General features: G+C 43.2%; 2 protein-coding genes across 2 annotated transcripts in view; one reads left to right on the top strand and one right to left on the bottom strand.

Annotated features, from left to right (window-relative positions):
* Nucleotides 1–7,449: 7,449 nt before the first annotated feature.
* On the bottom strand, nt 7,450–8,238 carry LOC310956474 (high choriolytic enzyme 1-like; the record flags this gene model as incomplete). Its single annotated transcript, XM_083926701.1, has 1 exon — nt 7,450–8,238. One exon carries the CDS (start codon nt 8,236–8,238, stop codon nt 7,450–7,452), a length of 789 nt encoding a protein of 262 aa, XP_083782827.1.
* An 11,087-nt stretch (nt 8,239–19,325) lies between these two features.
* The window catches only part of LOC310961093 (solute carrier organic anion transporter family member 3A1-like), a gene marked incomplete at both ends in the record, with an annotated part of 31,756 nt that continues 23,381 nt past the window's right edge, over nt 19,326–27,700 (top strand). Inside the window, 2 exons of the mRNA XM_083933053.1 lie at nt 19,326–19,484; nt 23,271–23,730. Of these exons, the coding sequence (XP_083789179.1) occupies nt 19,326–19,484; nt 23,271–23,730 (619 nt within the window). The remainder of the gene's footprint in view (nt 19,485–23,270; nt 23,731–27,700) is intronic.

Below are 27,700 nucleotides of genomic sequence, written 5' to 3'. Positions count from 1 at the left end.
CTTTCCTGCAGGGAAAAAAGAAAAAGCAATCAAGATGTACGCAGTGCTGGACGAGCAGAGTAACAAGTCTCTCGCCAAAGCAGAGTTCTTCAACCTCTTCGGTGTCAAAGCCAGCCCAGCACCGTACACGCTGAGAACCTGCTCGGGGACTACAGAGACCTCCGGCAGGCGAGCCAGCAACTTCGTGCTTGAGTCCACGGATGGGAAACTGCAACTCCCGCTCCCCACGCTGATCGAGTGCGACATGGTGCCCGACGACAGATCAGAAATCCCGTCACCGGACGTGGCATACAACCACCCACACCTCCAGCCAGTCGCGCACAAGATCCCCGCTGTGGACCCAGACGCACCCATCCTCCTGCTCTTGGGAAGGGACATCCTGAGAGTCCACAAGGTACTGGAGCAGATCAACGGGCCACACAACGCTCCTTATGCGCAACGGCTTGACCTAGGATGGGTCATCGTGGGCGAAGCCTGCCTGGATGCTGTCCACAAACCAGCCGAAGCCAACGTGTACAAGGCAAGTGTGCTACCCAACGGTCGAGCATCTTTTCTCTGTCCCTGTCCGAACAACATCCACGTGAAGGAGGACTACAGTGGCAAGTCACACCGCCACCAATGTCTCTCCGCCACCCAGCAGGACGACCCGGACCAGGCAACGAGCACAGATGGGCTGGGGCACTCCATCTTCGAGAGCTCGAGAGACGACAACAAACCAGCGCTGTCGATGGACGACAAAGCGTTCCTGACCATCATGGACAAGGAGGTCTACCAGGATGACGACCACAGCTGGGTAGCACCCCTGCCGTTCCGGTCGCCACGACGACTCCTCCCCAGCAACCGGGAACAAGCAGTGAATCGTCTAGCGTCACTCAGGAAGACTCTGGAGAAAAAGCCAGAAATGAAAAGTCACTACACCGAGTTCATGCAGAGAATGCTGGACAACGACCAAGCTGAGCGCGCGCCACCCCTGGAGCCGGGTAAAGAACATTGGTACCTGCCCACGTTCGGCGTGTACCACCCGAAGAAGCCGGGTCAGATAAGAGTAGTGTTCGACTCAAGCGCCGAATGTCAAGGCACCAGCCTGAACAACGTGCTCCTCAGCGGCCCTGATCTGAATAACACCCTCCTGGGGGTGCTCCTTCGATTCAGAAAAGAGCCAATCGCCGTTACAGCAGATGTGCAACAAATGATTTACTGCTTTGTGGTCAGAAACGATCATAGAGACTACCTCCGCTACCTCTGGTATGAGGACAACGACTTCAGCAAGCCGGTAGTGGAGTACCGGATGAAAGTCCACGTCTTTGGGAATACCCCATCCCCAGCCATCGCCATCTGCTGCATGAGGCGAGCCGCCGAGAGAGGCGAAGCGGAATATGGCTCCGATGCAAGACAGTTCGTGGAGCGCCAGTTCTATGTCGATGACGGGCTGACCTCTGTCGCCACACCCAAGCAAGCGATAGACCTCATCACAAGAACCAAAGAAATGCTCGCAGAGTCGAACGTACGGCTGCATAAAGTAGCATCAAACAGCGAGCAGGTGATGGAAGCCTTACCTGAACAAGACCGCTCCAAGGACCTGAAGGACCTGGAACTCGGCGTCGATCCTCTCCCCCTCCAGCGAAGCCTGGGCCTATCCTGGAACCTGGAAGCGGACAGCTTTACCTTCTTAGTGTCCCGGGAAGAGAAGCCGTACACAAGAAGAGGTATCTTGTCCACGGTCAACAGCCTATACGACCCCCTGGGGTTCGTCGCTCCTGTCGTAATGCAAGGAAAAGCATTAGTGAGAGAACTGTCAACAGAGCAGGGGTGGGACACTCCACTCAACCCAGAGAAGGAGACTCAGTGGAACACGTGGAAGGACTCACTAAAAGCTCTGGAAGACCTGCACATAAAGAGGTGCTACATCCCCGGGCTACTGACTTCAAGTTCAAGGCGAGAACTCTGCATCTTCTCCGATGCCTCCACAGTAGCCATAGGCGCCGTCGCTTACCTGAGGGCAGTCACCGCTGACGGCAAACCACATGTGGGCTTCATCATGGGAAAGTCCAGGCTGGCCCCCCGTCCTGCTCACACCATCCCCCGCCTCGAGCTCTGTGCGGCCGTGCTTGCTGTCCAGATCTACGAGTTGATCAGAGACGAGATGGACATCGACGTGGACGCTGTCAGGTTCTTCACGGACAGTAGAATCGTGCTTGGCTACATTCACAATTCGTCAAGAAGATTCTACGTCTACGTAGCCAACCGGGTGACCCGCATCAGGCAATCCACCCATCTAGACCAGTGGTCCTACACCCGCACGGACCTGAATCCTGCGGACCACGCTACAAGGTTCATGCCAGCAGCAGAGCTACAGCAAAGCAGTTGGTTCTCCGGGCCCAGCTTCCTCTCACGCGAGACCGCAAAGGAGCCTCCAGAACACAACGTCTTCACCCTCTTGGAACCTGAAGCAGACGCAGAGATCCGACCCGAGGTTGCAGTTCTAGCTACCAGAGCCGTGGATGCTCCTCTGGGCTCCCAGCGCTTCGAAAGGTTCTCTAGCTGGAGGAACCTCTGCAAAGCTACAGCCAGGCTGATCCATGTTGCCGCATCTTTCAGAGGCAGTCCACCCAACTCATCGCGCAACAGGTGGGGCTCTTTCAGGGACGCACTCACCACGGACGAGCTGTCCCACGCAGAGAGCGTCATCATCCGTGCAGTCCAGCACGATGCCTACAAAACGGAACTAGAGTGCCTCAGAGAGAGCAAGGCACTTCCCAAGCAGAGTCCCCTCAAGAAGCTCAATCCAGTGACCGATGAAAGCGGCCTGCTGCGGGTCGGAGGTCGCATCTCGTCCGCTCCAGGCCTGCCAACGGAAGAGAAGCATCCTCTGATTATCCCACACACTCACCACATCGCCACACTGCTGGTGAGGTACTATCACGAACAAGTAGTGCACCAGGGGCGTCACATAACGGAGGGTGCTGTGAGAGCAGCTGGATACTGGATCGTCGGAGGTAAGCGCCTGGTGTCTTCTGTCATCTACAAGTGCGTGATCTGCCGCAAGCTACGCGGGCGCCTGCAAGAACAGAAGATGGCCGACCTGCCTCCCGACAGGCTCACTCCAGAGCCTCCCTTCACCCACGTAGGCCTTGATGTCTTCGGGCCATGGGCCATTATGACTCGGAGAACAAGAGGAGGAAGCGCGGACAGCAATCGCTGGGCAGTGATATTCACATGCCTGTCCACCAGGGCTGTTCACTTCGAGCTCATAGAGTCCATGACCACCGACAGCTTCATCAATGCCCTGAGAAGATTCTTCGCCATCCGGGGCCCGGCCAAGCTTCTCCGCTCCGACAGAGGGACTAACTTTGTCGGTGCCTGTAAAGAGCTGGGCATCGACACGGAAGACTCCTCAGTTTCAACTTACCTCCAGAGCAGGGGGTGCTCCTGGGTCTTTAACCCGCCCCATTCTTCACATATGGGGGGGGCTTGGGAGGACTCATCGGCGTCGCCAGGCGCATCCTGGATGCCATGCTGCTCCAGACCGGACCGGTGAGCACTCTTATGGCCGAAGTCATGGCTATAATGAATGCAAGACCCCTGGTGCCTGTGTCCTCCGACCCAGATGAGCCCACCGTCCTTACCCCGGCAATGCTCCTGACCCAGAAGATGAGCACCGTCTCCGCGCCCTCTGGAAACTTTCAGATGGCTGAGCTGCATGGGAAGCAGTGGAAACACGTCCAGTGCCTCGCAAACACCTTCTGGAAGAGATGGAGGAGAGACTACTTATCCACGCTGCAGGGCCGCTGAAAGTGGACCGACGAAAGACCAAGTGTCAAGACCGGCGATGTCGTCTTGCTCAAAGACAGTCGAGCCCACAGGAACGAATGGCCTGTGGGAGTGATTGTCAACACGCTGCCGAGCCGGGACAAGAGGATCCGGAAGGCGGAAGTAAAGATCGTGAGAGACGGAACTGTTAAAGTCCTTCTGAGACCCATCTGAGAGATCGTCGTTCTGCTTTCTGATGAAAGCTAGAAGACCATATCCTTTTGAACTTATTGTGTATTTTGTGTTTAAGTAAAAGCTTGTAGTGGCATATTAGTTATACGCCAAGGGGGAGTGTTCTGCCTTCCATTTAATTTCATGTCTGAGCTTAGTTTCACCCACGTAAATCTTATGGTGAATACCGCCACCTAGTGGACCTTTACGGGTTACTGCGCCTACTGCGCAATTCTACTTCCTGTTAGTTCCGGTCAGTGTTTTCAAGTGTTTCTGCCGTATAGCCACGGACTTCATCTCTCTCGCAATCCATATCTTTTCACACTCGAGCCTTGGACAATATTAGTCTGTAAGTAATCCTTTGTGTGAGATTCAGTTTGTAAACGAAATTGCATTGTTATTTTGTTGTATATTTTGATCTATTTGGCTCTTGAAATGATGTTTACTTTGCCTGGAAATGTCGGCTAATCTCATTCTACTTAGCTATGCTAGGTCACGTTTTGTGTTGGTTGAAAATAGATCGCTGGATTGTGTGTAGATTCATGTCATGTGGAAATGTTTAAGTATGTGAGATTCATGTATCTTTATTTCGTTTTCTGTTTACAGTTTTACAGTAAAGAGAAGTGTATGAAGAATGAAAGAAAGAAAATAAAAGGACAAAATCACACTTCAGCTTGCCTTCTCTTGAACTGTTCGCTAGCTGTCTAGTTCTGCACCAGTAACGCAGGCCGAGGGCAGCATAGTTACTGTGAACCTTCTCTCAGTTTAACTTCGTTTAGTAGGGTGTCAGATTTATATAAAGCCTTTCAGGCGCAACCTATGCTAAAACACACTGTAAACAGGCCTTAATATGTAGTGGAAATAACACCCAATCTGGCAACACCAGCCGCCAGTGTCGCACAGCCGCATGCGTAATAAAAAAAAAACAGCATGGAAGCGACAGCAACGTGTAGCGGACAAAGCAAAGCAGCAAGAAGGCGTTGTATTCTCGGTTAAATGAGTATTATGACGAGGTTGGTGAGGATGGGAACAATCATAGGTTTCTGTTCAAACTTTGCCGGTCGGCTTTCAAAAAAATAACGTACCTTAGTTACATCAACAGCAAACCTGAAACGGCACATTGAACGGAAGAACCCGGCACTGCAAGGCCTGTGCAAGCAAATAAAAAATTGAAATACAATAATAACAGAATATCGACCCAAATCCTATTAACTGTGTAGAGAAGCAGCTCCATGGTCATCTCCCAACCACAGCTGGACAACGTGGTGGTGCAGTATATTTTCAGAGACCTGCAGCCTTTTAGCAAAGAGGAAAGCCTGGCTTTCATAAACTTAATTTCAAGTTTAACCTTAATTTCCTACCTCACCCTGGTTCCCGGTTTACTACTGATGTAACTTGTTTGTTGAACCTGCTATATTTTTCCAGGATTCCAGTATTCCTTTTTTAGGAAAGTACTGAAATGGAAAATTATTAGAATTAAAAAACATTTACACCTTAAGGATTACTGTCCTTTTTTTCCTTTTTATAATTCCTCATTAAAAAAAGACCATTCAGGCGTCAAGTTTTTCCTCATGGTTTTGAGAATATACTGTAGGTGTGAAAGCTGCAGCTGCTCGTGTGTGGACTGAATGAACAGCAGTAAAGTGTTAAAGCAACAATGTGGAAATGCTGTCCCTCAATTCTAATGTAAACTCTGGTTGGATAAGGATTCAAAATTGGATATGAAGATGAAATCTGACTCATAGCTTTAGTGTTTAAACAGTTAAAAATATATGCTGATGTGGTTCTATATAAACTGTTGCAATAATTTTGAAAAATAATATCTTGCAGCAACATATTGAAAAAAGAACTATGAACTAGTTCATTTTTGGAACTGTGAACTTAGTTCGTAATTTTGAATAATGAACTATGAACTGATCTAGTGCATTTTAAAATTTGTGAACTGAACTTTGAACTAGTTCATGTAGAAATGAACTTTCCCAACACTGACAGTCGACGCTGTTCAGTTTCCAAAGGAACTCTGGGAGAATAGTTCCTAGATGCTCGCCTACAGGTACATCTTACCGCCAAAGCAGCCACTAGAAACAACATATTTCAATTCTAACGGATTACAACTTCATGGGTGCCTTAGGGGTCAGTATTAAACGGCAAGGGTCTTGGAAAAATGATTGCATTCAATTCCCTGGGAATGAGAAGAGAACTCTTTATCTAGTCTTCAACAACAACATCTCTTGTTAGAGTTTCTTTGTCCAACCAACCTTATTTTAAACAGAGTTATATGTGAATACAGTATATGTCTTATTGAAATTTCCTGTTGATATTTGTTCCAGCTGAGGCTGATAAGAATGTCTTTAGTTTGGAAGATCTTTAGGTCTTAAAGCCAAAATATTGGAGTAATCCAAATATTTCTCATTAAGGCCCCGCCCACCTTCAACCCAAGCAGAGGTGTTATCAGCCAGAAAGACTGAAAACACCTGTGTGGGTGTTCAGGGCCTTTAATAGATCCTTCAAACCAACTTTATTTTCGTCATAATTACAGATACAGTACCAGTAGCTTTGTTTTACTCCAGTTAAATAATCAATTTATAATCAGTAATTATTTCAACTATCAAACATGATAAAATATCTAGATTAATTATTATCAAAAGCAGAGTTTTTTGGAAGGCCTTATTAACATAGCCAGATATACTACATAATCAGAGGGTCCTGTTCCTCCATTTATCTGACATTTTAACAAACAACTAGGCTGATGACTTGTTTTCATTCTTTAGAGATGTTGTAATAACTTGTGTGTGTTGTATAGTTTAAAACGCAGCTTTTTGCTACAGATCTCCTGTGAGTTGAACTACAGTTTACTACTTTTGTTGAGAATCATTTATAGGTTTATTATGTCTTAGAGCTGGATCAGTTAAGAATATACTGTATACAGGCATAGGCAGTATCAAGTCCCAGAATACATTTAGGATGTTAACATGTCTATGCCCATAAATCTCAATTGGAATCTGATTTCTATTTCCATTTTAAGCATTATTTTACTTTTGAATACAATTATTTTCACCTGAAAACATTTTCTGGTCTGGACTATATTCATCATTGTTGAGACAATTGCCTTTTTTTCTTTTATAAACAAAGTACATGGGATTCCTACAGAAAACACAGAGCAATCATTCCCATATCTCAATGATGACATGTTTATGCTAATACATGCATTTGTTTTTTTTGTTGTTGCAGAAACACAATAATTAAAAACACTAGACATTAAACGTTCTTTTTGTATTATCTTTTATTACAGACAGTCAGGGAATATGGGGAGTGATATATTCTCAGTTGTCAGAACATTCAAAATAATCTAGTGAGAGAAACTGAAATGTTTAGCGTTGATTCCAAAGTATTAGCATTAGCTTTTGAGTAATTACAGTAAAAAGAAAGAGAAAAAGTGGGAATTTTCTGCGTTTAGCATCAGCATTGTTACTGGCATCCATACAGCCTGTTGATCCTCACAATGTCCCAATAGGACAAGCCCTTCCTCTGGCCGATCTGGACGTTGGGGTTGGGGATGGGGGTAATGGTGTCCCTCCCGTTTGCGATGGTGAAGGCTGTTCTTCCATAGTGCATGACAGAGGTGTAGTCGTAGGGAGTGTTCAGGTTGTTGGTGTCCTGCTTGTAGAAGTTGGAGGCCATCTGCTTGTTGATGTTTTCCCAGTGGATCCTGACATGGTAGTCACGGTCGCTCCTGGTCTGTTCGTGCAGGAAGCTCAGAGCGTGGTTGAGCTCGTGCTGGATGATGCCGTGGTAGAGGCAGCCCTGCCTGTTGAGAGAGACCACCTGTTTGCCTCCTGTTTTGCCCAGAGCAGAGAAACATCCAGTTCTGCTCTCAATGCTGATAAAGTCGTACTGGTTTGTACGGTAGACGAAGCGGATGCAGGTACTGCTGTGGAAGCCCTTCAAAGCATATTCGATCTTCTGCTTCTCATAAGCAGTGAACTGATTGTTTATGAGGAAGGGGACAATCACCAAGCCGTTGGAGGCTTTCTTCCACATGCAGCTCTGGTACCAGCACTTCATGGCGTTTCTGGTTCTGGGAACCAGCAAGTCTCCTTCCAACAGGATCTCATCTGTGCCGTTGTTGGCCGCCAGAATTCTGGTGGAGATGTCAACGTTGTCTGGGTCTTCTTCTTCATCTCCTTCCTCCTGGAGAGGAAGTGCCTGAGAGAGGCCGAGCAGGAGCAGCAGCAGCAGGCTGGCAGAGGGAGTCATCTTCAGGGTCTGTCTGGAGGCTGTGGAGCTTCTGTGGAGAGACTCCTTGAAGTTTGATGTTGGACTCAGTTCAGTCCAGGGTCTTTATACTCTCCTGTGCAGGTGTGTCTGCAGGGGGATTATGGGTTGGGATCTACACTGCCAGGCCTGAACAAACCACTGAAGGGAGGACTCCACAGACAAACCTGCTTTTTAAACATGGTTTGTTTTCTTTGGTCATTAGATGGGAAATGTTTAACTAAACATTTCCTATTACCACCATTGAAAATGTAGTATCCATGTTACTCCTTATTTAATTAACATAAAGTGTGTGCCCCTGTGAGACTGTTTTTGTCCTTTCCAAACAGTTAAGTTTTGTATATGATTAAATATTCTACTTGTTTCTTGAATTCAACTATAAAACATAGAGTCTAAATCTATCATGGCTTTGTGAGGCTGTTCTAAGGCACAGCAGTGTTTTGGGCTAAATGTTCTTGTTAGCATGCTCCCAATGATAATGTTAAAAAGCTGACATTTATGTAGCTTGTATAATGTAATTCAAAAATATATTGTCTGTATACAGGTTCTTTGCTTCGACAAATGCACTGCCGAATTCAATATATCATGTACATTATTTTTTATTATGTTATTTATGGTTCATTTGATAGGGACAGATACAGTGTGGATAGACAAACTGAGAACAGCTATCCAATGCAAGTATCATAGTGTTTACAGCAGATGCTAACTTGCAAAATCCATCGCTAGAAGGACTTTTGTTAAAAATAGAGATTAAAACGAATGAAAATGAGGTAATAAAAAGGTAAACAGAACAGCAAGAGACAAGAAAGCACAGGGTAAAAAGAGGAAAAGAGGAAAACAGTGAGCTAAAGAAGCTAAACTGAGTACAGCGAGAAACAATAAAGCAAAAGGTAAAAAGGAGTATACCGTATAAGGTAAGTACAACAAGATACAATCAAACACATTTAGTTGTAACATAGCTACGGCAACTAGACATGAGTACAGGTTTGTTGACCAGGAAAATGTTGGTAACTCTCTTAAAAAATTTTGCAGCAAATTTCAATTGATCAGGTAGAAAGTTCCAGGGGCCTCATTTAAAAAGCTTGCTGCACTCAAAAACCCTGCGTAGACAGGCAGAAATGTGTGGTAAAATGTGCAGTGGCATACTGCACATTATCAAACCTTGCATTTCTAGAAATATTATTTGTGGAGAATCGTGTGTATTCCTACGGCAATTATCAGCCGTGCGTAGAGTTTTTCCAACTCCGGAATCAGTGACACCCAATGGAAACACCATGAAATACAGATCAGTCAACAGAAAAACCACACACAATAACTAGAAAATAGTTGGCAGCAAATGTATTTCACACTACATCAAGCCTAGTCATAGTTGTGGATAGGCTATACTAAAATAGGACTATATTGTTGGCACACAGTTAAAATCATCCCATGGTCTTTTTCTGCACTTATATACATCAAATAAGCGATCAAGAGAGTTATTTTTCTGTGTATTCTGTTTTTCAACGTAGTTAGTGAACTCAGAGTTTATTAAAAGAGTGTTTTGAAAGACTTACCAACTGGCCCAGGTACCAGCTCCTCTCGAAGTAAAAATCCATTCAAGTCAATTACCAAATGCAATCCAAAAGGAAGGAGCCAATATCTCGTTTGGGGGGGCATGGCGCGTGAATGCCTCCCCATGCCGCAGATCCCGGCTACAGATCTCATGAGAGTTGTTTTACAGCTCAGTCCTCATAGAAACTCATTTAGCTGTGTAAAACATCTCAAAAGCTAGTTCAGTATACAGATTGTAAATCTGAAATCTACCTCATTGAATATTACGTTATGCAACTTATTTTGACGATGTAATTTGTTGAAATGTCCGGTCAGCTCAAGAGTAGAATGACATTAAGTCACTTTATCGCTGATATGTTATGCAGCCAACATTTTTTTTCTAGTTCCGCTAAAAAAAACACCTGGAAAGTGATGTGATATGTGCTTTGTGCTTTCACCATTTATTACAGAGGTAAGTAACACACATTTCTACTTCACATGATTTTTGCATCTTTTGATATTGTGTTTTTTACATTGTTATTACTATTTTGGGGATCATTTTTAAACACAGCATAAGATGCTGTAAACCCTCTTTTGGAGTATTTTCTTAGTCCTTTGGACAAATGGCCTGATGTTGAAAAAAAAAATCAGCACAGCTCCATACTGGTTTTCATGTCACTCCCTTGACATAAAAGTTCTTAGAGATTTTCAACAATCACAGAAAAAATATATATGGTACTAAGTATGTAAGTGATAGCAAAAACACCAAAAAAATACAGTTGTTTCTAAAAAATAAACTCAAAACCTACGAGGAAAATAAAAGGTTTTAGCATTAAATACAGTCTCTGGCATAATTTGCATTTGTCTTCTGGTAATTTATGTGTTTGTTACAGGATAAACGCATGAATGCACTCTTCTTTCCGTGGACCTTGTGATTAAGAGGCATCCTAAAATAATGTCTTCAGTTGGCTTGCACTGCATCAGCAGGCGCTGTGGTTGATCTTAAATCACCCCGAGTGACTCCATGAGAAATGGACGCTCTTCCTGCTGAGTCCACAGTTTGCCTGATAGATTGTGCTGCTTCAGATGCTATTGAATTGGTCCTGATAGAGCATCTGAATGGTCCAAAGAATATTGTCAGCCAAAAGCTGTGGGGTGAGTGGTAAGTGACCTTGGCACTTAGCGCTCTCTTATTTCACAGTTATGATGGAGGATTTGTGCTCTGTGTTTTCTTATTGCTGTCTCTGGGGCACACTGTCCTGCAACTGTGCTATCATTTCCATTTCTCCTGCATGACAAACTCTAGTGTGGATGACCCCATCAGTCCGATCCGTGAAACCAAACCAGACAAACGCTTAAATATCTTTTTATTTAAAAAAAAAAATAAGAAAGAAAATTGGGGCTAGAATGAAACACCAGTGTATATTACATTTGGTAACTCACGATCTTCAAACCACAGCCACTGGGAGTATTATAGGCAGGAGCCCTTTTGGAGATACTGATTGTCTAATTCAACCGTCACATTCAGGATGCCAGGAGGCATTCACTTTAAATAGCACAATGGTGTTACACTACATCTGTTGTACTTGTAGATGGATAGCTTGCACTTCACATGTAATAGTAGTCCTGTGATTATTTTTTATTTGGACAAGAGAGAAGCACAGTCATTTACTGGGCAAAAGCCTAATGGCTGTTGTTACCGTTTGGCAGGCATGGCTTTGTGGTTACAGAGGACACAATTTCAGTTATAATAGCAGCGATTAAAGAGGACAATTTTCAGGTTATTACTTGTATTTTTGGTTTCTACTTGAACATGTTTACATGCTTTAATGTTCAAAAACCCTTATTTTTCTCTTACTGTCTGTCTGTCTGAATATGTTTTACCTGCTGTCTACTGAAAAAGCCCAGTCTTCTATGATTTGTCAGTGTTTACTGGTCTTCTGCATCCGTGCTCTTTGTGTCCCTGCACTGTCGTTACAGCCAAGGAATGACTGTAACGGCACTTTCGCAGCACTTTCCACCTAAATATAGGGACATCACAACAGTACAGAAGTCCTGAGGGCTCGTTTAAAGGCACAGTTTCTGAATACAGGCTGTGTGCATTTCTCTGTGCATTAACCGTTTTAATACTTTCATAGTATTTATATAGAGCCTTGACCTGCTTTATAAAAAAAAGACATAGAAATATAACTTTTCACAATATGGGACCTTTAAGTATATTGTCCAGATATGCCCTTTAACAAAATACTGTACACACCACCTTCTTATCACTTAATCACTCTAAGGTAGGCAGTCATACCACCTTAATTGTCAAAATATATCAGTTTAAAGTACACATTGAACATCATAAAATAAATATGGTGTAGATTATAATGGTCCCTGAGCATTTGTCCACAATGACACCAGAGGGTTTCACTTGAATGTTTTCATGTAGAACAGCTACAGCAGTATGATACATTGGGCAGCTGATGTGTGTAATGGAGTTCTTGTGTGGCAAGTGTTGAATTTTTAACCACCCTGAAGCCTGCTGAGGATACTTCAGCCACGCATGAAGATAGATTACCTAGGCTAAAACTACCATAACATTGCGTGCATGCCCCTGCTCCATAGAACATAACCTTTATGCCATTTATTGTAAAGTGCATACATAGGCCTTAAATAAAGCATGCTGCATACAATTGCAGTCATACTAAAGGGAGGTAAATATGGTGCTGATGATGTGGCAAACATGCACTGCAGCTCCCTTAAATGTCATTTCAGTGTGACATTTTTTATTGGACCCCACAAGGAAATAAAGTGAAGCTTTCATATGGGTTTGCACTGTGATGATAATTCAGTGATAGAAGTTCTACACGATGTAAAGTGAGAAAACGGACGTGAACTTTGGAAATTAAGAGTTTCACTTGCTTCCAACTGCTTAGGAATGAGATATTTGAAAATAATATTCTAAACACTTAGTGTTTAAGGTCCCATATTTTAAATAGTGAGATTTCCATGTCTATTTAATTGAATGATTAAAGAAGGTTGAGGTGCTACTGTATATAAATACTGTGAAAGTATCAAAACACTCAATGCACAGAAAATGCACACAGCCTGTATTCAGAAACTGTCTTTAAAGGAGCCGTCAGGACTTCTGTACTGTTGTGATGTCACAACTACACTATACAGTATATAAGAAGAAAGTCTTTACCCGGGTGCAATGTTAGTGCAGAGACGCCAAGAACGCAGATGCAGACGACCTGAAAATGCTGACCAATCAGAGCAAACTTAAAGAGAGTGTTCAAACAGACAGTAAAATAGCGTGTCAATTGAGAAAAAGCTATGTAGCAACCTGAGTTTACATTCGTAAACTGTGCGCACAGTTTAGTAATCCGTTCCCTCAGTTTAGTAATGCGTTCCCTCAAGTTAGTAATCCGTTCCCTCAGTTTAGTAATGAGTTCCCTCAGTTTAGTAATCTGTTCCCTCAGTTTAGTAATCCGTTCCCTCCGTTTAGTAATTCGTTCCCTCAGTTTAGTAACTCGTTCCCTCAGTTTAGTAATCCGTTCCCTCAGTTTAGTAATCTGTTCCCTCAGTTAAGTAATGCGTTCCCTCAGGTTAGTAATCCGTTCCCTCAGTTTAGTAATGAGTTCCCTCAGTTTAGTAATCCGCTCCCTCAGTTTAGTAATCCGTTCCCTCAGTTTAGTAATCCGTTCCCTCAGTTTAGTAACTCGTTCCCTCAGTTTAGTAATCCATTCCCTCAGTTTAGTAATCTGTTCCCTCAGTTAAGTAATCCGTTCCCTCAGTTTAGTAATCCGCTCCCTCAGTTTAGTAATCCGTTCCCTCAGTTTAGTAATCCGTTCCCTCAGGTTAGTAATTTGTTCCCTCGGTATGTAATCCGTTCCCTCAGTTTAGTAATCCGCTCCCTCAGTTAAGTAATCCGTTCCCTCAGTTTAGTAATCCGCTCCCTCAGTTTAGTTACTCGTTCCCTCAGTTTAGTAATCCGTTCCCTCAGTTTAGTAATCTGTTCCCTCAGTTAAGTAATCCGTTCCCTCAGTTTAGTAATCCGTTCCCTCAGTTTAGTAATCCGCTCCCTCAGTTTAGTAATCCGTTCCCTCAGTTTAGTAATCTGTTCCCTCAGGTTAGTAATTTGTTCCCTCGGTATGTAATCCGCTCCCTCAGTTAAGTAATCCGTTCCCTCAGTTTAGTAATCCGCTCCCTCAGTTTAGTTACTCGTTCCCTCAGTTTAGTAACCTGTTCCCTCAGTTTAGTAATCTGTTCCCTCAGTTAAGTAATCCGTTCCCTCAGTTTAGTAATCCGTTCCCTCAGTTTAGTAATCCGCTCCCTCAGTTTAGTAATCCGTTCCCTCAGTTTAGTAATCTGTTCCCTCAGGTTAGTAATTTGTTCCCTCGGTATGTAATCCGTTCCCTCAGTTTAGTAATCCGCTCCCTCAGTTAAGTAATCCGTTCCCTCAGTTTAGTAATCCGCTCCCTCAGTTTAGTTACTCGTTCCCTCAGTTTAGTAATTCGCTCCCTCAAGTTAGTAATCCGTTCCCTCAGTTTAGTAATGAGATCCCTCAGTTTAGTAATCTGTTCCCTCAGTTTAGTAATCCGTTCCCTCAGTTTAGTAATCCGTTCCCTCAGTTTAGTAACTCGTTCCCTCAGTTTAGTAATCTGTTCCCTCAGTTTAGTAATCTGTTCCCTCAGTTAAGTAATCCGTTCCCTCAGTTTAGTAATCCGTTCCCTCAGTTTAGTAATGAGTTCCCTCAGTTTAGTAATCCGTTCCCTCGGTTTAGTAATGCGTTCCCTCAGGTTAGTAATCCGTTCCCTCAGTTTAGTTATGAGTTCCCTCAGTTTAGTAATCCGCTCCCTCAGTTTAGTAATCCGTTCCCTCAGTTTAGTAATCCGTTCCCTCAGTTTAGTAACTCGTTCCCTCAGTTTAGTAATCCGTTCCCTCAGTTTAGTAATCTGTTCCCTCAGTTAAGTAATCCGTTCCCTCAGTTTAGTAATCCGTTCCCTCAGTTTAGTAATCCGCTCCCTCAGTTTAGTAATCCGTTCCCTCAGTTTAGCAATCCGTTCCCTCAGGTTAGTAATTTGTTCCCTCGGTATGTAATCCGTTCCCTCAGTTTAGTAATCCGCTCCCTCAGTTAAGTAATCCGTTCCCTCAGTTTAGTAATCCGCTCCCTCAGTTTAGTTACTCGTTCCCTCAGTTTAGTAATCCGTTCCCTCAGTTTAGTAATCTGTTCCCTCAGTTAAGTAATCCGTTCCCTCAGTTTAGTAATCCGTTCCCTCAGTTTAGTAATCCGCTCCCTCAGTTTAGTAATCCGTTCCCTCAGTTTAGTAATCTGTTCCCTCAGGTTAGTAATTTGTTCCCTCGGTATGTAATCCGTTCCCTCAGTTTAGTAATCCGCTCCCTCAGTTAAGTAATCCGTTCCCTCAGTTTAGTAATCCGCTCCCTCAGTTTAGTTACTCGTTCCCTCAGTTTAGTAATTCGCTCCCTCAGTTAAGTAATCTGTTCCCTCAGTTTAGTAACTCGTTCCCTCAGTTAAGTAATCCGTTCCCTCAGTTTAGTAATCCGCTCCCTCAGTTAAGTAATCCGTTCCCTCAGTTTAGTAATCCGTTCCCTCAGTTTAGTAACTTGTTCCCTCAGTTTAGTCACTCGTTCCCTCAGTTTAGTAATCCGTTCCCTCAGTTTAGTAATCCGCTCCCTCAGTTAAGTAATCCGTTCCCTCAGTTTAGTAATCCGTTCCCTCAGTTTAGTAATCCGCTCCCTCAGTTTAGTAATCCGTTCCCTCAGTTTAGTAACTCGTTCCCTCAGTTTAGTTACTCGTTCCCTCAGTTTAGTAATCCGTTCCCTCAGTTTAGTAATCTGTTCCCTCAGTTTAGTAACTCGTTCCCTCAGTTTAGTAATCCGCTCCCTCACTTTAGTAATCCGCTCCCTCAGTTTAGTAATCCGTTCCCTCAGTTTAGTAATCTGTTCCCTCAGTTTAGTAATCCGTTCCCTCAGTTTAGTAACTTGTTCCCTCAGTTTAGTCACTCGTTCCCTCAGTTTAGTAATCCGTTCCCTCAGTTTAGTAATCCGCTCCCTCAGTTAAGTAATCCGTTCCCTCAGTTTAGTAATCCGTTCCCTCAGTTTAGTAAATTGTTCCCTCAGTTTAGTCACTCGTTCCCTCAGTTTAGTAATCCGTTCCCTCAGTTTAGTAATCCGCTCCCTCAGTTATGTAATCCGTTCCCTCAGTTTAGTAATCCGTTCCCTCAGTTTAGTAATCCGCTCCCTCAGTTTAGTAATCCGTTCCCTCAGTTTAGTAACTCGTTCCCTCAGTTTAGTTACTCGTTCCCTCAGTTTAGTAATCCGTTCCCTCAGTTTAGTAATCTGTTCCCTCAGTTTAGTAACTCGTTCCCTCAGTTTAGTAATCTGCTCCCTCACTTTAGTAATCCGCTCCCTCAGTTTAGTAATCCGCTCCCTCAGTTTAGTAATCCGCTCCCTCAGTTTAGTAATCTGTTCCCTCAGTTTAGTAACTCGTTCCCTCAGTTTAGTAATCCGTTCCCTCAGTTGAGTAATCCGCTCCCTCAGTTTCGCAATCCGTTCCCTCAGTTTAGTAACTCGTTCCCTCAGTTTAGTAATCCGTTCCCTCAGTTTAGTAATCTGTTCCCTCAGTTTAGTAATCCGCTCCCTCAGTTTAGTTATTCGTTCCCTCAGTTTAGTAATCCGCTCCCTCAGTTTAGTAATCCGTTCCCTCAGTTTAGTAACTCGTTCCCTCAGTTTAGTAATCCGTTCCCTCGGTTTAGTAATCTGTTCCCTCAGTTTAGTAATCCGCTCCCTCAGTTTAGTAATCCATTCCCTCAGTTTAGTAATCCATTCCCTCAGTTTAGTAATCCGTTCCCTCAGTTTAGTAATCGGCTCCCTCAGTTTAGTAACTCGTTCCCTCAGTTTAGTAATCCGCTCCCTCAGTTTAGTAATCCGTTCCCTCAGTTTAGTAATCGGCTCCCTCAGTTTAGTAACTCGTTCCCTCAGTTTAGTAATCCGCTCCCTCAGTTTAGTACTCGGCTCCCTCAGTTTAGTAACTCGTTCCCTCAGTTTAGTAATCCGCTCCCTCAGTTTAGTTACTCGTTCCCTCAGTTTAGTAATCCGTTCCCTCAGTTTAGTTACTCGTTCCCTCAGTTTAGTTACTCGTTCCCTCAGTTTAGTAACTCGTTCCATCAGTTTAGTAATCCGCTCCCTCAGTTTAGTAATCCGCTCCCTCAGTTTAGTAACTTGTTCCCTCAGTTTAGTAATCCGCTTCCTCAGTTTAGTAACTTGTTCCCTCAGTTTAGTAACTCGTTCCCTCAGTTTAGTAATCCGTTCCCTCAGTTTAGTAATCCGCTCCCTCAGTTTAGTAATCCGTTCCCTCAGTTTAGTAATCCGTTCCCTCAGTTTAGTAATCCGCTCCCTCAGTTTAGTAATCCGCTGCCTCAGTTTAGTAACTCGTTCCCTCAATTTAGTAACTCTTTCCCTCAGTTTAGTAATCCGCTCCCTCAGTTTAGTAACTTGTTCCCTCAGTTTAGTAATCCGTTCCCTCAGTTTAGTAACTTGTTCCCTCAGTTTAGTAACTCGTTCCCTCAGTTTAGTAATCCGTTCCCTCAGTTTAGTAATCCGCTCCCTCAGTTTAGTAATCCGCTCCCTCAGTTTAGTAACTTGTTCCCTCAGTTTAGTAACTCGTTCCCTCAGTTAACGACATGGCTCCTTAGCGGTGTTATGTTTTTCGGGGTGTCCGTCCCATTCTTGTGAATGCGACTGGCTATCTGAGGAACCCCTGGAGGGGATGTTTTGTCAAAGTAAGTTCATAATAAAAAACCTGTTTGGCCATAACTCAAGAATACCTCTGCTAATAATTTCACCCAAATGTGTAATAGGATAAACTGATGAAGAGATGACATTTCATATCCAAACGATGAAAGGTCAACTTCACTGTGACATCATGTTTCTGTCCATTATTAAGTGCCATAACTCAGGGACAGAAGTTAAAGATGTGTGTGAAGGATCCACATTTTTTTTTTTTTAAATGCATTTGAACATTTTATGAAATTCATTCAAAGTCTTCACTAGACATCAGTCTGGACAGGTGTAAACTGCAACTTGACTCTTTGACGGAGGCATACAACTGCAAGGCGGTAATTCTAGTTAAACATTAAAGCATGCAAACATGTTCTAGGGCCTGGGTGGGCAATTCCGGTCCTAGAGAGCCACTGTCCTGCATGTTTTAGGTTTCTCTCTGCTCTAACACACCTGATTCTAATGATTTGCTCGTTATCAAGCAGCTGACGCTTGTCACAGTTTGATTCTTGTTAGACTCATGTGTGTTTGGTTAGGGAGAAACCTAAAACATGCAGTACAGTGGCTCTCTAGGAACGGAATTGCCTACCCCTGTTCTAGGGGAAACCCAGATTACAAGTATTACCTTTAGATAAGCGTATGTCAACTTTAAAGGGGAAATACAATTGAACACAATGGAGCAACAGTGGCACAGAGTGGTAGCACCATACATCAACCCACCTGACTGACTTTTTTCTCTCTGATCTCATACCGAGAAGATTTTACTCTACCGTCAGCAAATCCAGTCGCTGCTGACTTCTTACTTAGATATCATGACCATGGTGACTGAGCATCTTCATCAACATCTCTTAATTTCATGGTCACTTTTCACTCACACTATGAAGCAGCCTAATGCAACCGTCTCCAATAGAGAAGCTGTGGGGTTCAGTGACACTGCACCTCCCCAGATGATGAATCAGAGGGCAGCAGTGACCTTCTCTAACTGGGATAACTTCTGGTGGATTACATTATAGTGAAAATAAAATAGAAAACAGCCAGAGTTGTGCAGCCAGCAGTGGATCACTGAGAGTGAAAACATTGTGCTAAATAATATGAATTCTAAAGAATAATACAAGTGAAGAAGAAGTGCTTTGTCATTTGACATCCGGTTGATTTGTCAGTGTGCGCTTACGGGAATCCTTCAGTCGGGGTTCTGATGAAATATTGCATATTTTGTGGCAATGATAAAGCTGAAAGTCTGCACAGGTAAAATGATGATGCGGGCAAACACGTTGACGGAGAGGGGGAGGAACAGAGAGGTCTTTGGTCTATGGATGGGAGGAGGAGGAGCATCATAACCGCCTAAAGGACGCAGAGCTGCGGTTCGGATCCGGGCTGAGAAAACAAATCCTGTCGGTACCGGTCCTGGGTGGAGATGTAACAACCCGGATGTGGGGTAACAGCGTCCTGTAGTTCTACGTCGGGTATTAGAAGCCGTCATTCATACAGCCTATGCGTAGCCTACGTATTTAAATATGATACAGCCGATACGCACTGGCTGGACGGGCGGTGAAGAGAGGTCGCTGACTGACTGTGCGTAATGCTGAGTGGACAGCAGTATTTCTCGCAGTGTATTCCAGCCTAGACGGGCTATTGACAAGAGATTCGCAGTTCTCCTGCAGTGCAGCTCGTCATTATAACCAGATGCTCTCCTCCGGACCGGACCCGTTCAGTTTCATGCCGTCCAACCCGACCGGAGCCTGAGCCGAAGGATGCAGGTTAAAAACCAGATCTGCACCGAGCGGAGCAGCACCGACGACCCGGAGCAGGATGACAACCAGAAGAAGACCTCGTGTTTTTCCAACATTAAGATTTTCCTGGTGTCGGAATGTGCGCTCATGCTGGCACAGGGCACCGTGGGCGCCTATCTGGTGAGTTTTCTACAGAACGGACACCGCGGACACAATGTAGGGAACATATAGCCTATCTCAGGTAACATCGGGTTAACCCAGCGCCCTTCAAACCGGCACAGGCACACAGTGAGTAACGATGCGGTGCCTCTGCTGATGCGGTTAATAATCCTATTATTCTGATCACATTAGAATAATCACATCCTCCAGCAGCCATGGGACGCGGTGCTTTGACTGATTGATGACTTGCTGCGTATTATCCATCAGGCCTATGCACCATCTGCATGACACAAAACGCGTCACAGCGGCCGTAGGCTCCAGGTTGTTGTTGGTGAATTGTATATGCGTTGGATGGTCTGTTAGAGAGCAGGTTACGAAACACTGGTCAGGAGATCCATCCAACCTGCCGGCTCTGCTCCATTCTGCAGCCGGATGGTTCAGGGATGCAGGAGGCCTTTGACACTGGAGGATATAGGCCTAGGAGATGACGTGATCACCACAACACAAGCTAGAAAATCTTATATTGTATTTTCAAAAAAGCTCCCTTTTATTTGAAACTCACAGCACAGCATTCCCAGTGACAGTGTGATCCCCAAAACATGCTATTATGTGCATTGAGATCTTTAGATGGATGTCAATATAATCAGAATATTCATCAGAAGGGCAGATAGACATGAGTTTAGAGGCCAAATGAAAATAATAATACAATGATTTCAAATAAATTTAAGAGCAAACATACTTATAGCACATTGTTTTTGAATAAATGTGATATGAATGCATTTTGAAGTGTGTTGGCAGCTGATAATGGTGTGGCCAAAGTCAACCACAGTTTAATATATCTGTATTTGTGTCCACTGTACCTGCATTAATCAGAGTTGGCCCGACCACTGTACTGTAAATCTGTATAGGCTAAATATGAAAGATGCCTCTTTAATCAGGAGTATTATTTGGCTGATCAAAGCAGTTTTGATACTTTAAATAATTGCACATGCAGGTTTCATTTTCTTCTTCACGAGGGACATGACACATTGAACCCATCTTCCCTCACCGTCATATCATCACATCAGTCCAGGAAGGATTTTGAGAATAGACAAGGTCAAAAGCCAGTTTCTTGATTCTCATTAGATCTGACCTTTATATTGGTGCAGCTTCTGCTTGCTGGCTTAGATGAGAAAGGCAACAAAAGGCCTAAATTGTAGCAACATGATCTCCAGGATCCAGTCATACTTTACACAGGGAACATTTCCTAGTAGAGATGCTGAAAAGGAGGCTTTGTTTAGAAACAGAAGAACTTGCCAAAAACCATTCTTCCATTATGTTTGGTGTTTGGTGAAGACTGCAGCTTGGCACAAACACGACTGAGTTGGTTTTAATGTGTTTTGCACCAGTCACAAATTTAAAGTGCATTAGTGTTTACCTTGAAGACTGCAGTGGATCTTCCGCCTTTAAACCAGCATCCCAAACCAAAAAGTGCACCTTTTGCAAATCTTGCCGCAGACAAAAGCACAGTAGAAGCATTGCCCATCCTCTAAAATAATGCTATCATCCTTTATTCTCTGTCTTTAATTCAGCCTGTTTCTTGGTTGACATTGTGTGTTTACTGTCTTCTTTTTTCCCCAGTAGCACAAAAAAAAAGACAGTTAAACTTTGGAAGAGGACAAAGCTGTAATGACTGAAGATCATTGCTGACACTGCTCTATGGCTTGGTCTGTATTCATCAGATTGAAATGGACAGCCTTTCTCTGAAGCGCCACAAATACCCATATTGTCTGTAAACATCAGAGTGGATTGGACTTAAATGTCTAAATCTGGAATATAAAAGGTGTAAAGCAGCTGTTCTCCTACACACCCTATGGGGCCATACATAAATCTTGTAGCAGCACAATACTAAATCTTAATCCTGTCGTTTAGACTCTTTGACCTCTGGACTATGTCCTATGCCAGGGAGCTATGCATATGAGTTATATGAATATTATATTTTTAAGAATGTGTTGTACTGGTTAACCCATAAGCAGTCCTCTTCTACCACAATTAGGGATGGGAATTGATATTGATATTGATTTACTTTATCAATACCAGTACCATTATTGGTTCTGATTATCGATTCCTTTATTGATTCCTGATTAATTTTCTGTTTGCCTTCAGCCTACACAGGTTTTCAGTGTCAATGCAGCTATTTTATGATCTGAATTCTGAAAATACAGTGCAAATTAATCGCACAAAGAAAAAGCCTATACAGTTGAATCATAGTAGATCTATGTAGACTTGTCAAAGTAGGTTACACAACCTTAGAAAAGGTGGAACATTTTAATAACATTTGCCCGCTCATGCGTTCGTGATTGCGCATGTATACTTGTACGTGCTACAGCCCCGAATATTTTCAATAGCTAGCGACGCTTCTGTTACTAGCATCCACATAATCCTCGTCATCCAGGTGAGTTTTAAGATTTGTTCTACAGACCTCACAAATGGCTAGACTTTTGTCGAGTGTCCTTCCCTCTTTTGTAGTCCAAATATCTACCAAACTTCCGATTTTGAGATTTGATGGTGCGCTGTAAACTGTGTCTGCCATGTTGTTCTTCCTCACAAGCAGCCATAGCTCATTGCTGGTCTAATGTTATACTGTCATCAATATCTGTCACGTGAGTCTAGCGTTGACCTTCTACTTTTTGTGAGAGTGGAGCACAGAGACTCTGTGCAGAAACAGCAGAGCGTCAGTCAACCGATTCAGAACCTCATATCCAAGTGTCAATGTAGTCTCATATTAACGTTCAAATCGGTTTCGATTCGCATCGGTGAATCTTAACCACACTACTAGAACGGACGTGACGCTCGGTTGCGAACCAGTAGCAGTTGTTCGTAGAGTGTAAAAAACATGGCGTTCCCGGACTCAAAGCCCATGTTATGTAGAAAGATGTTTAAGAAAGAAGCCACACTTTGGACGATTTCTTCCTCTCGGCCATGACTCCTTCTTGTTGCAATTTTCCAGCAGTTCGACTTGCAATGAAAAAAAAAACATGCCTGCATGGATAAAATGAATTGATAAGCTTAAAGGCATACACTTTTATAAAAATAGGTTTTTGCCATATGATATAGACAGAACTACATGACACAGACTGTGAAAAAACATGTACCTCTGTCTCCACCTGGTGCTCCCTGGGTGCTGCTAATGGGTTCTGCAGGATTCGAACGCGGCCAAAGGAAAACAACCAATTAGAGCCGAGCGGTCTCTGACGCAGTTTCATGAACTCTAATAAACAAACTTTCTCGTTTTACAGCAACACAACACATGCCATTAGGAGCACCGGGTGCTTTTATCATCAGTCCTGTAGATAAAGTTGATCACTTATACACACCAAGAACACAGCTGGTACGACGTGTTTGTGTCTGTTTCATAATTACAACAGCTGCATGAGGTTTCTTGCCTAAAGCTACACACATACCCCTTTTCCCAGGTTGGTATCTGGCTAGCCTCGGGGTTGTCTTGGGTGGAGGAGAAGGAGTGTGGGGATGAAGAAGCAGAGCAACTCAGCTACTTTGTCATCAACAGGTTGCTGTTCTTGGTTCAAGTACCTGTTTTGCCTACGCCCTGCCTTAATGTTTGACACAAACATTATACAAAATATGTACTATAATACTTACAGCTTGGTGCAGTAATTAATAGTGTAGGAACAATGCATTATTAATTGCTGAATATAAAATCAAGTGCATTCAAAAGTTAGTGGGTTTTCTGTGATGTCATTGGCAGTCCTAGAAGGCTGCTAGTTATAGAAACACTGTAACACTTGCTCTCTGTCTTTCTGACAGGTAAGTGTTCTGACCACTCTGGAGAGACGCTTCAACCTCCAGAGTGCAGATGTGGGCGTTATCGCCAGCAGCTTCGAAATCGGCAACCTGGCCCTCATCCTCTTTGTCAGCTACTTTGGCGCCAAAGCCCACAGACCCCGTCTGATTGGCTGCGGTGGGATTGTCATGGCTTTGGGAGCATTGCTTTCAGCCCTGCCGGAGTTCCTGACTCATCAGTATGAGTATGAGGCCGGAGACTCATGGCACGCAGAGGATGGCAGGGACGTCTGCTCCAACAACTCCAGGTCAGAAAACCGAGACTCTGGGTTCAAATGTGGCAACAGAGCCAACACCAACATGATGTACCTTCTGCTGATCGGAGCCCAGGTTCTGCTGGGCATTGGAGCCACACCTGTCCAGCCTCTGGGAGTGTCCTACATCGATGACCATGTCCACAGGAAGGACTCCTCACTGTATATAGGTAAATACCCAGCCACTGTACAATAGAAACACGGTGAAGTGTGTGTTTATGGTAGCCTAGTTATTGTTTAGAGGTGTTCAGTACATAGGGTCAATCGGCGATTCATCACTGCTGGGTGGAAGCACTTTTGCCAGCTCAGCACTGATATACAACATGTTCTTTTCTGGTTAAAAGCTTAGTCATATATATATATATATATATATATACATATGTCAAACATACACTATACCTCAGAAGTTGGAGGTCGGGGCCCAGTCAGGTTAGCCATTTTTTAGCGCTACCACTTGATAGCAATGGTATTTTGCAGATACAAAAACCATTGCAACATGTCTATAGATAGAAGTTGGACAGTACTGTGTGATTTAATGAGACAGGGATAAGACAGAAGTGCTAATAAACCGTGTATTCCTACAGATTTCACTACTGTTGATGCACGGAGCAGCCATCTTGGTTTGTGAGTTCAGGGTCGGTGAGGTTCTCCTGATTTTCTAAGATGGAAATTCAATTTCAGGCAATCCTGTGGAAATTCTGACTTCCTATTTAAAATGGAACGCACCATAAACATTGACACTGACACAATCGCAAACTGATGTGCTTGAATAAATACTTCCACATTTTGTGAAACACACTGTAATGGCTTTCCTGCTGGGGGTAGGAGAGTGATACCACTCTTATGTCTGTACATTAAATATGCAGCTAGAGCCAGCAGGCAGATAGCTTACCTTAGCATAAAGACTAGAAGCAGTAGCAAACAGGTACCGTACTTCCAGAATGTCGCTCCCTGTAAGACCACAACTTGTCATTTTCACTTTTAGTTAGTTTAGATAAAAAAATACATGTGTATATATAATATGTTTATCCTAATTTAGAGGTGCTGGTAGAATTTTTTTGAGGCTAGCTATTTCCATTTGTTTCTAGTCTTTATGCTTAATTAAGCTAATTGCCTGCCAGCTCCCTATGAAGCGCACGGGCACGAGCAATATTCTCATCTAGATCTCGGCTTGAAAGTGAACTATTTCTTCAATGATGTGTGTTTAGCCAGGTTCTAATAGTCTGTTATAGACATCAAATTTGGCATGTTCTCAAAGGCTGTTGAATATGACGCTGCCACGCTGGGTCAAAATGCCAACACACAATGACACCAGACGTCTGTCCTTCTACTACAGAAGATGACGTATACGAGTGAAGTGAAATCAATTATGAAGAAAATAATATTGACTGTGACATCCAATACAACCACAACACTAACTCTAGTGAGAATGCACAACTAATAATCAATGAAGAATATTATTTAAAGTCAATCCTTGCAACAAAAAAAGCAGAAAACCAAGATCCTTTGACCCTGAACTAAGCAACAACTAGCTGCTTGATTCTTCATGCTCTTGCGTTTGGCTGACTTGCATTCCAGTTAGCTGGAAGTCATAGGAAACAAAGGCTAATGGCATGATAAAATCTGTAATATCACAATATCTATCAAAGTTAATGGGATGATTCGGCTGACATAATTGAAACACGACTGTGACATTAATTATTCACCTGTGCACTAAATGATGATCAACTCTCCTCCTTAATGAACACAGAGGCTCATTTTAGAATTCAAATATTATATTAAAGAGAATCTTAACACTGATTCATTCCTCGCTGAATCCTACATAGTCATAACAAGTCAGACAAATTGTTAATGACAGGTGCACATGCAGCAAAGTACGTAAAAGATGGAGCAGTGGTTGGGAGCTAAGGCAGGTTTTAGACTTAACATAAAACAGTTCCAACGATGTAATGTGCTGAAATGGTTAGTGCGGTTGTGGAGTTTGCATGTTCTCCCTGTGTTTGCTTGGGTTTTCTCCGGGTTCTACGGTTTCCTCCCACAGTCCAAAGACGTGCACATGTTAGGTTAATTGTTGACTCTAAATTCCCCGTAGGTGTGAATGGTTGTCTGTCTCTGTTCGTCTCTATGTGCCCTGTGATAGACTGGCGTCCTGTCCAGGGTGTACCCCGCCTCACGCCCGATGTCAGCTGGAATCGGCTCCAGCCCACCGCGACCCCGACAGAGACAAGCAGTTGAAGATGAATGAATGAATAAGGAACTTTTTAAAACTCTTTGTAATAATATTAAATAAAGTCCAAAAAAATTCCTCCTTGCAGGATTAGTGGGAATTATAATTTTAATACCAAGAAGAATATATTTAATATTTGTGTCCTCTAAACTAACGGATAATTGATGTCAGATATCACTTGTCATTCTTTGTCCCTGAGCTGCTCATACTCACTTCTGTTTATTTTAAACCAATTATAAATGTAAGATCCAATTGATAGAACAAATTCTTATACATATACTTACATTTTTTAATGACTTGAAGCCTGAGCCGAAGCCTGGCTCCAATCTCCTGGCGTTTTTAGGCGGCCTTAGATTGTGTCTCCCTCTTCATTTAAGCTCCAGAAAAACAATTGTCTGTTACCGTTAAATCATCAGCATCATTTAACATTATTTTGCCCATTTGTTACCACATTTTATCTAATCGTGAATGAATCACACCCCAAACTTACACCTTAAATAAGATGCCCTTATTTAAGGTGTAAGGTGAAATCACATCACTCGTTCCTGCTGCCATGACAAAGGGCGGCACTGGACTCCATCTGCGGTTGTCCTTGGTCAAGCACTCGCCACTCAGGATCAAAGGAGTTATTATTTGGACACGTTAATAGTGCAATTAAAAATAATAAATAGTACAAGAATGTACTGGCAAGACATATTTAGCAGTTCACCTTTATTGGTAGCCTACATTAGGCACAAATTTTTTTTAATTAAATAGTGAACATCCGAAGACCGAAAATTCGAATCGAATACCTACACAACGAACGGATATTCAAATATATGAATTTTTGGGTCCAGTCCTTTTTTATAGGAGATGAGACAGCTCCAGCAGCATGTTTTTGTGATACTGCACTGCACAGTATTGACTTGGTTTTGTCCTGCCTAGTTAATGATTTTGGCCAGTGGACGGAAATATCCCTGGCTATTAAACATGTTAGTTATGTGTGACGGGATGCATGAGCCAATCAATACTTGGCTAATATACTGCCTGTCATGGGCATCAAGCAACAGAAGGACTGTGTGCTTAAAGGGCCCATTTTGTTAAAAAAAAGGGATATTTTCATGTTTTTCTTTTATTATAAAGCAGATCAGGTGCTCTATAAACACTGTGAAAGTATCAAAATGCTCAATCCTCAGAGAAATGCACACAGTCTGTATTCAGAAATTGTGCCTTTAAAGGAGCTGTCAGGACTCCTGTATGTTATGATGTTACAACTATACTATAGGTAGAAAGTGCTGCTACAGTTACAGTCGTTCCGCGGCTGCAATGACGATGCATAGGACACAAAGAGTGAACGCTGACCAGTCAGAGCAGACTGGCACTAAAAAGAAGTGTTTCAGACATATTCAGACAAATAGTATAAATAGCATTTAAGCATGTTCTAGTAGAAACACAAAACACAAGTGTGAACCTTTAAATGAACATAAGTCAGGAAAGCAGTCTTGTGAACAAGATTACTGAAGAATAATTTAAGATTCAGTATTTCCTGTATCGCTGTCGATCCTGCTCTCTCTTACCTAAGTGCCCTTGAGCAAAGCTCTTTATTCCCAACTTCTGTAAGTGGTCAGTGGCCATCAGCAGAGGATTGCAGAAACCAAGAGGTCGACATAACACACATAACAGCCTGTCTGCCAAAGTTGCCAAGGCAACAGTACAGAGGCAGGCACCGAGGCTATGTACCATTCCTGTTCGTCTCACTGCTCAGCGACCTGCTGGTGGCAGAACTCCATCTGGAGAGATGGAGACAATGTAACAGGGACTCCCATTATTATTGTTTTAATAATAGTAAAAAAGGACGTTATTATTATATTCAGATTGATTGTATTTTGTGTTTTGTCATTGCAGCCAGAGAGTGACAGTCACGGTGCTGACAC

The sequence above is a fragment of the Echiichthys vipera genome (assembly GCF_963691815.1).
Source record: "Echiichthys vipera genome assembly, chromosome: 1".
NCBI lineage: Eukaryota > Metazoa > Chordata > Actinopteri > Perciformes > Trachinidae > Echiichthys > Echiichthys vipera.
Note: the sequence above shows the minus strand (reverse complement) of the source record. Positions and strands in the feature narration are given on the sequence as shown.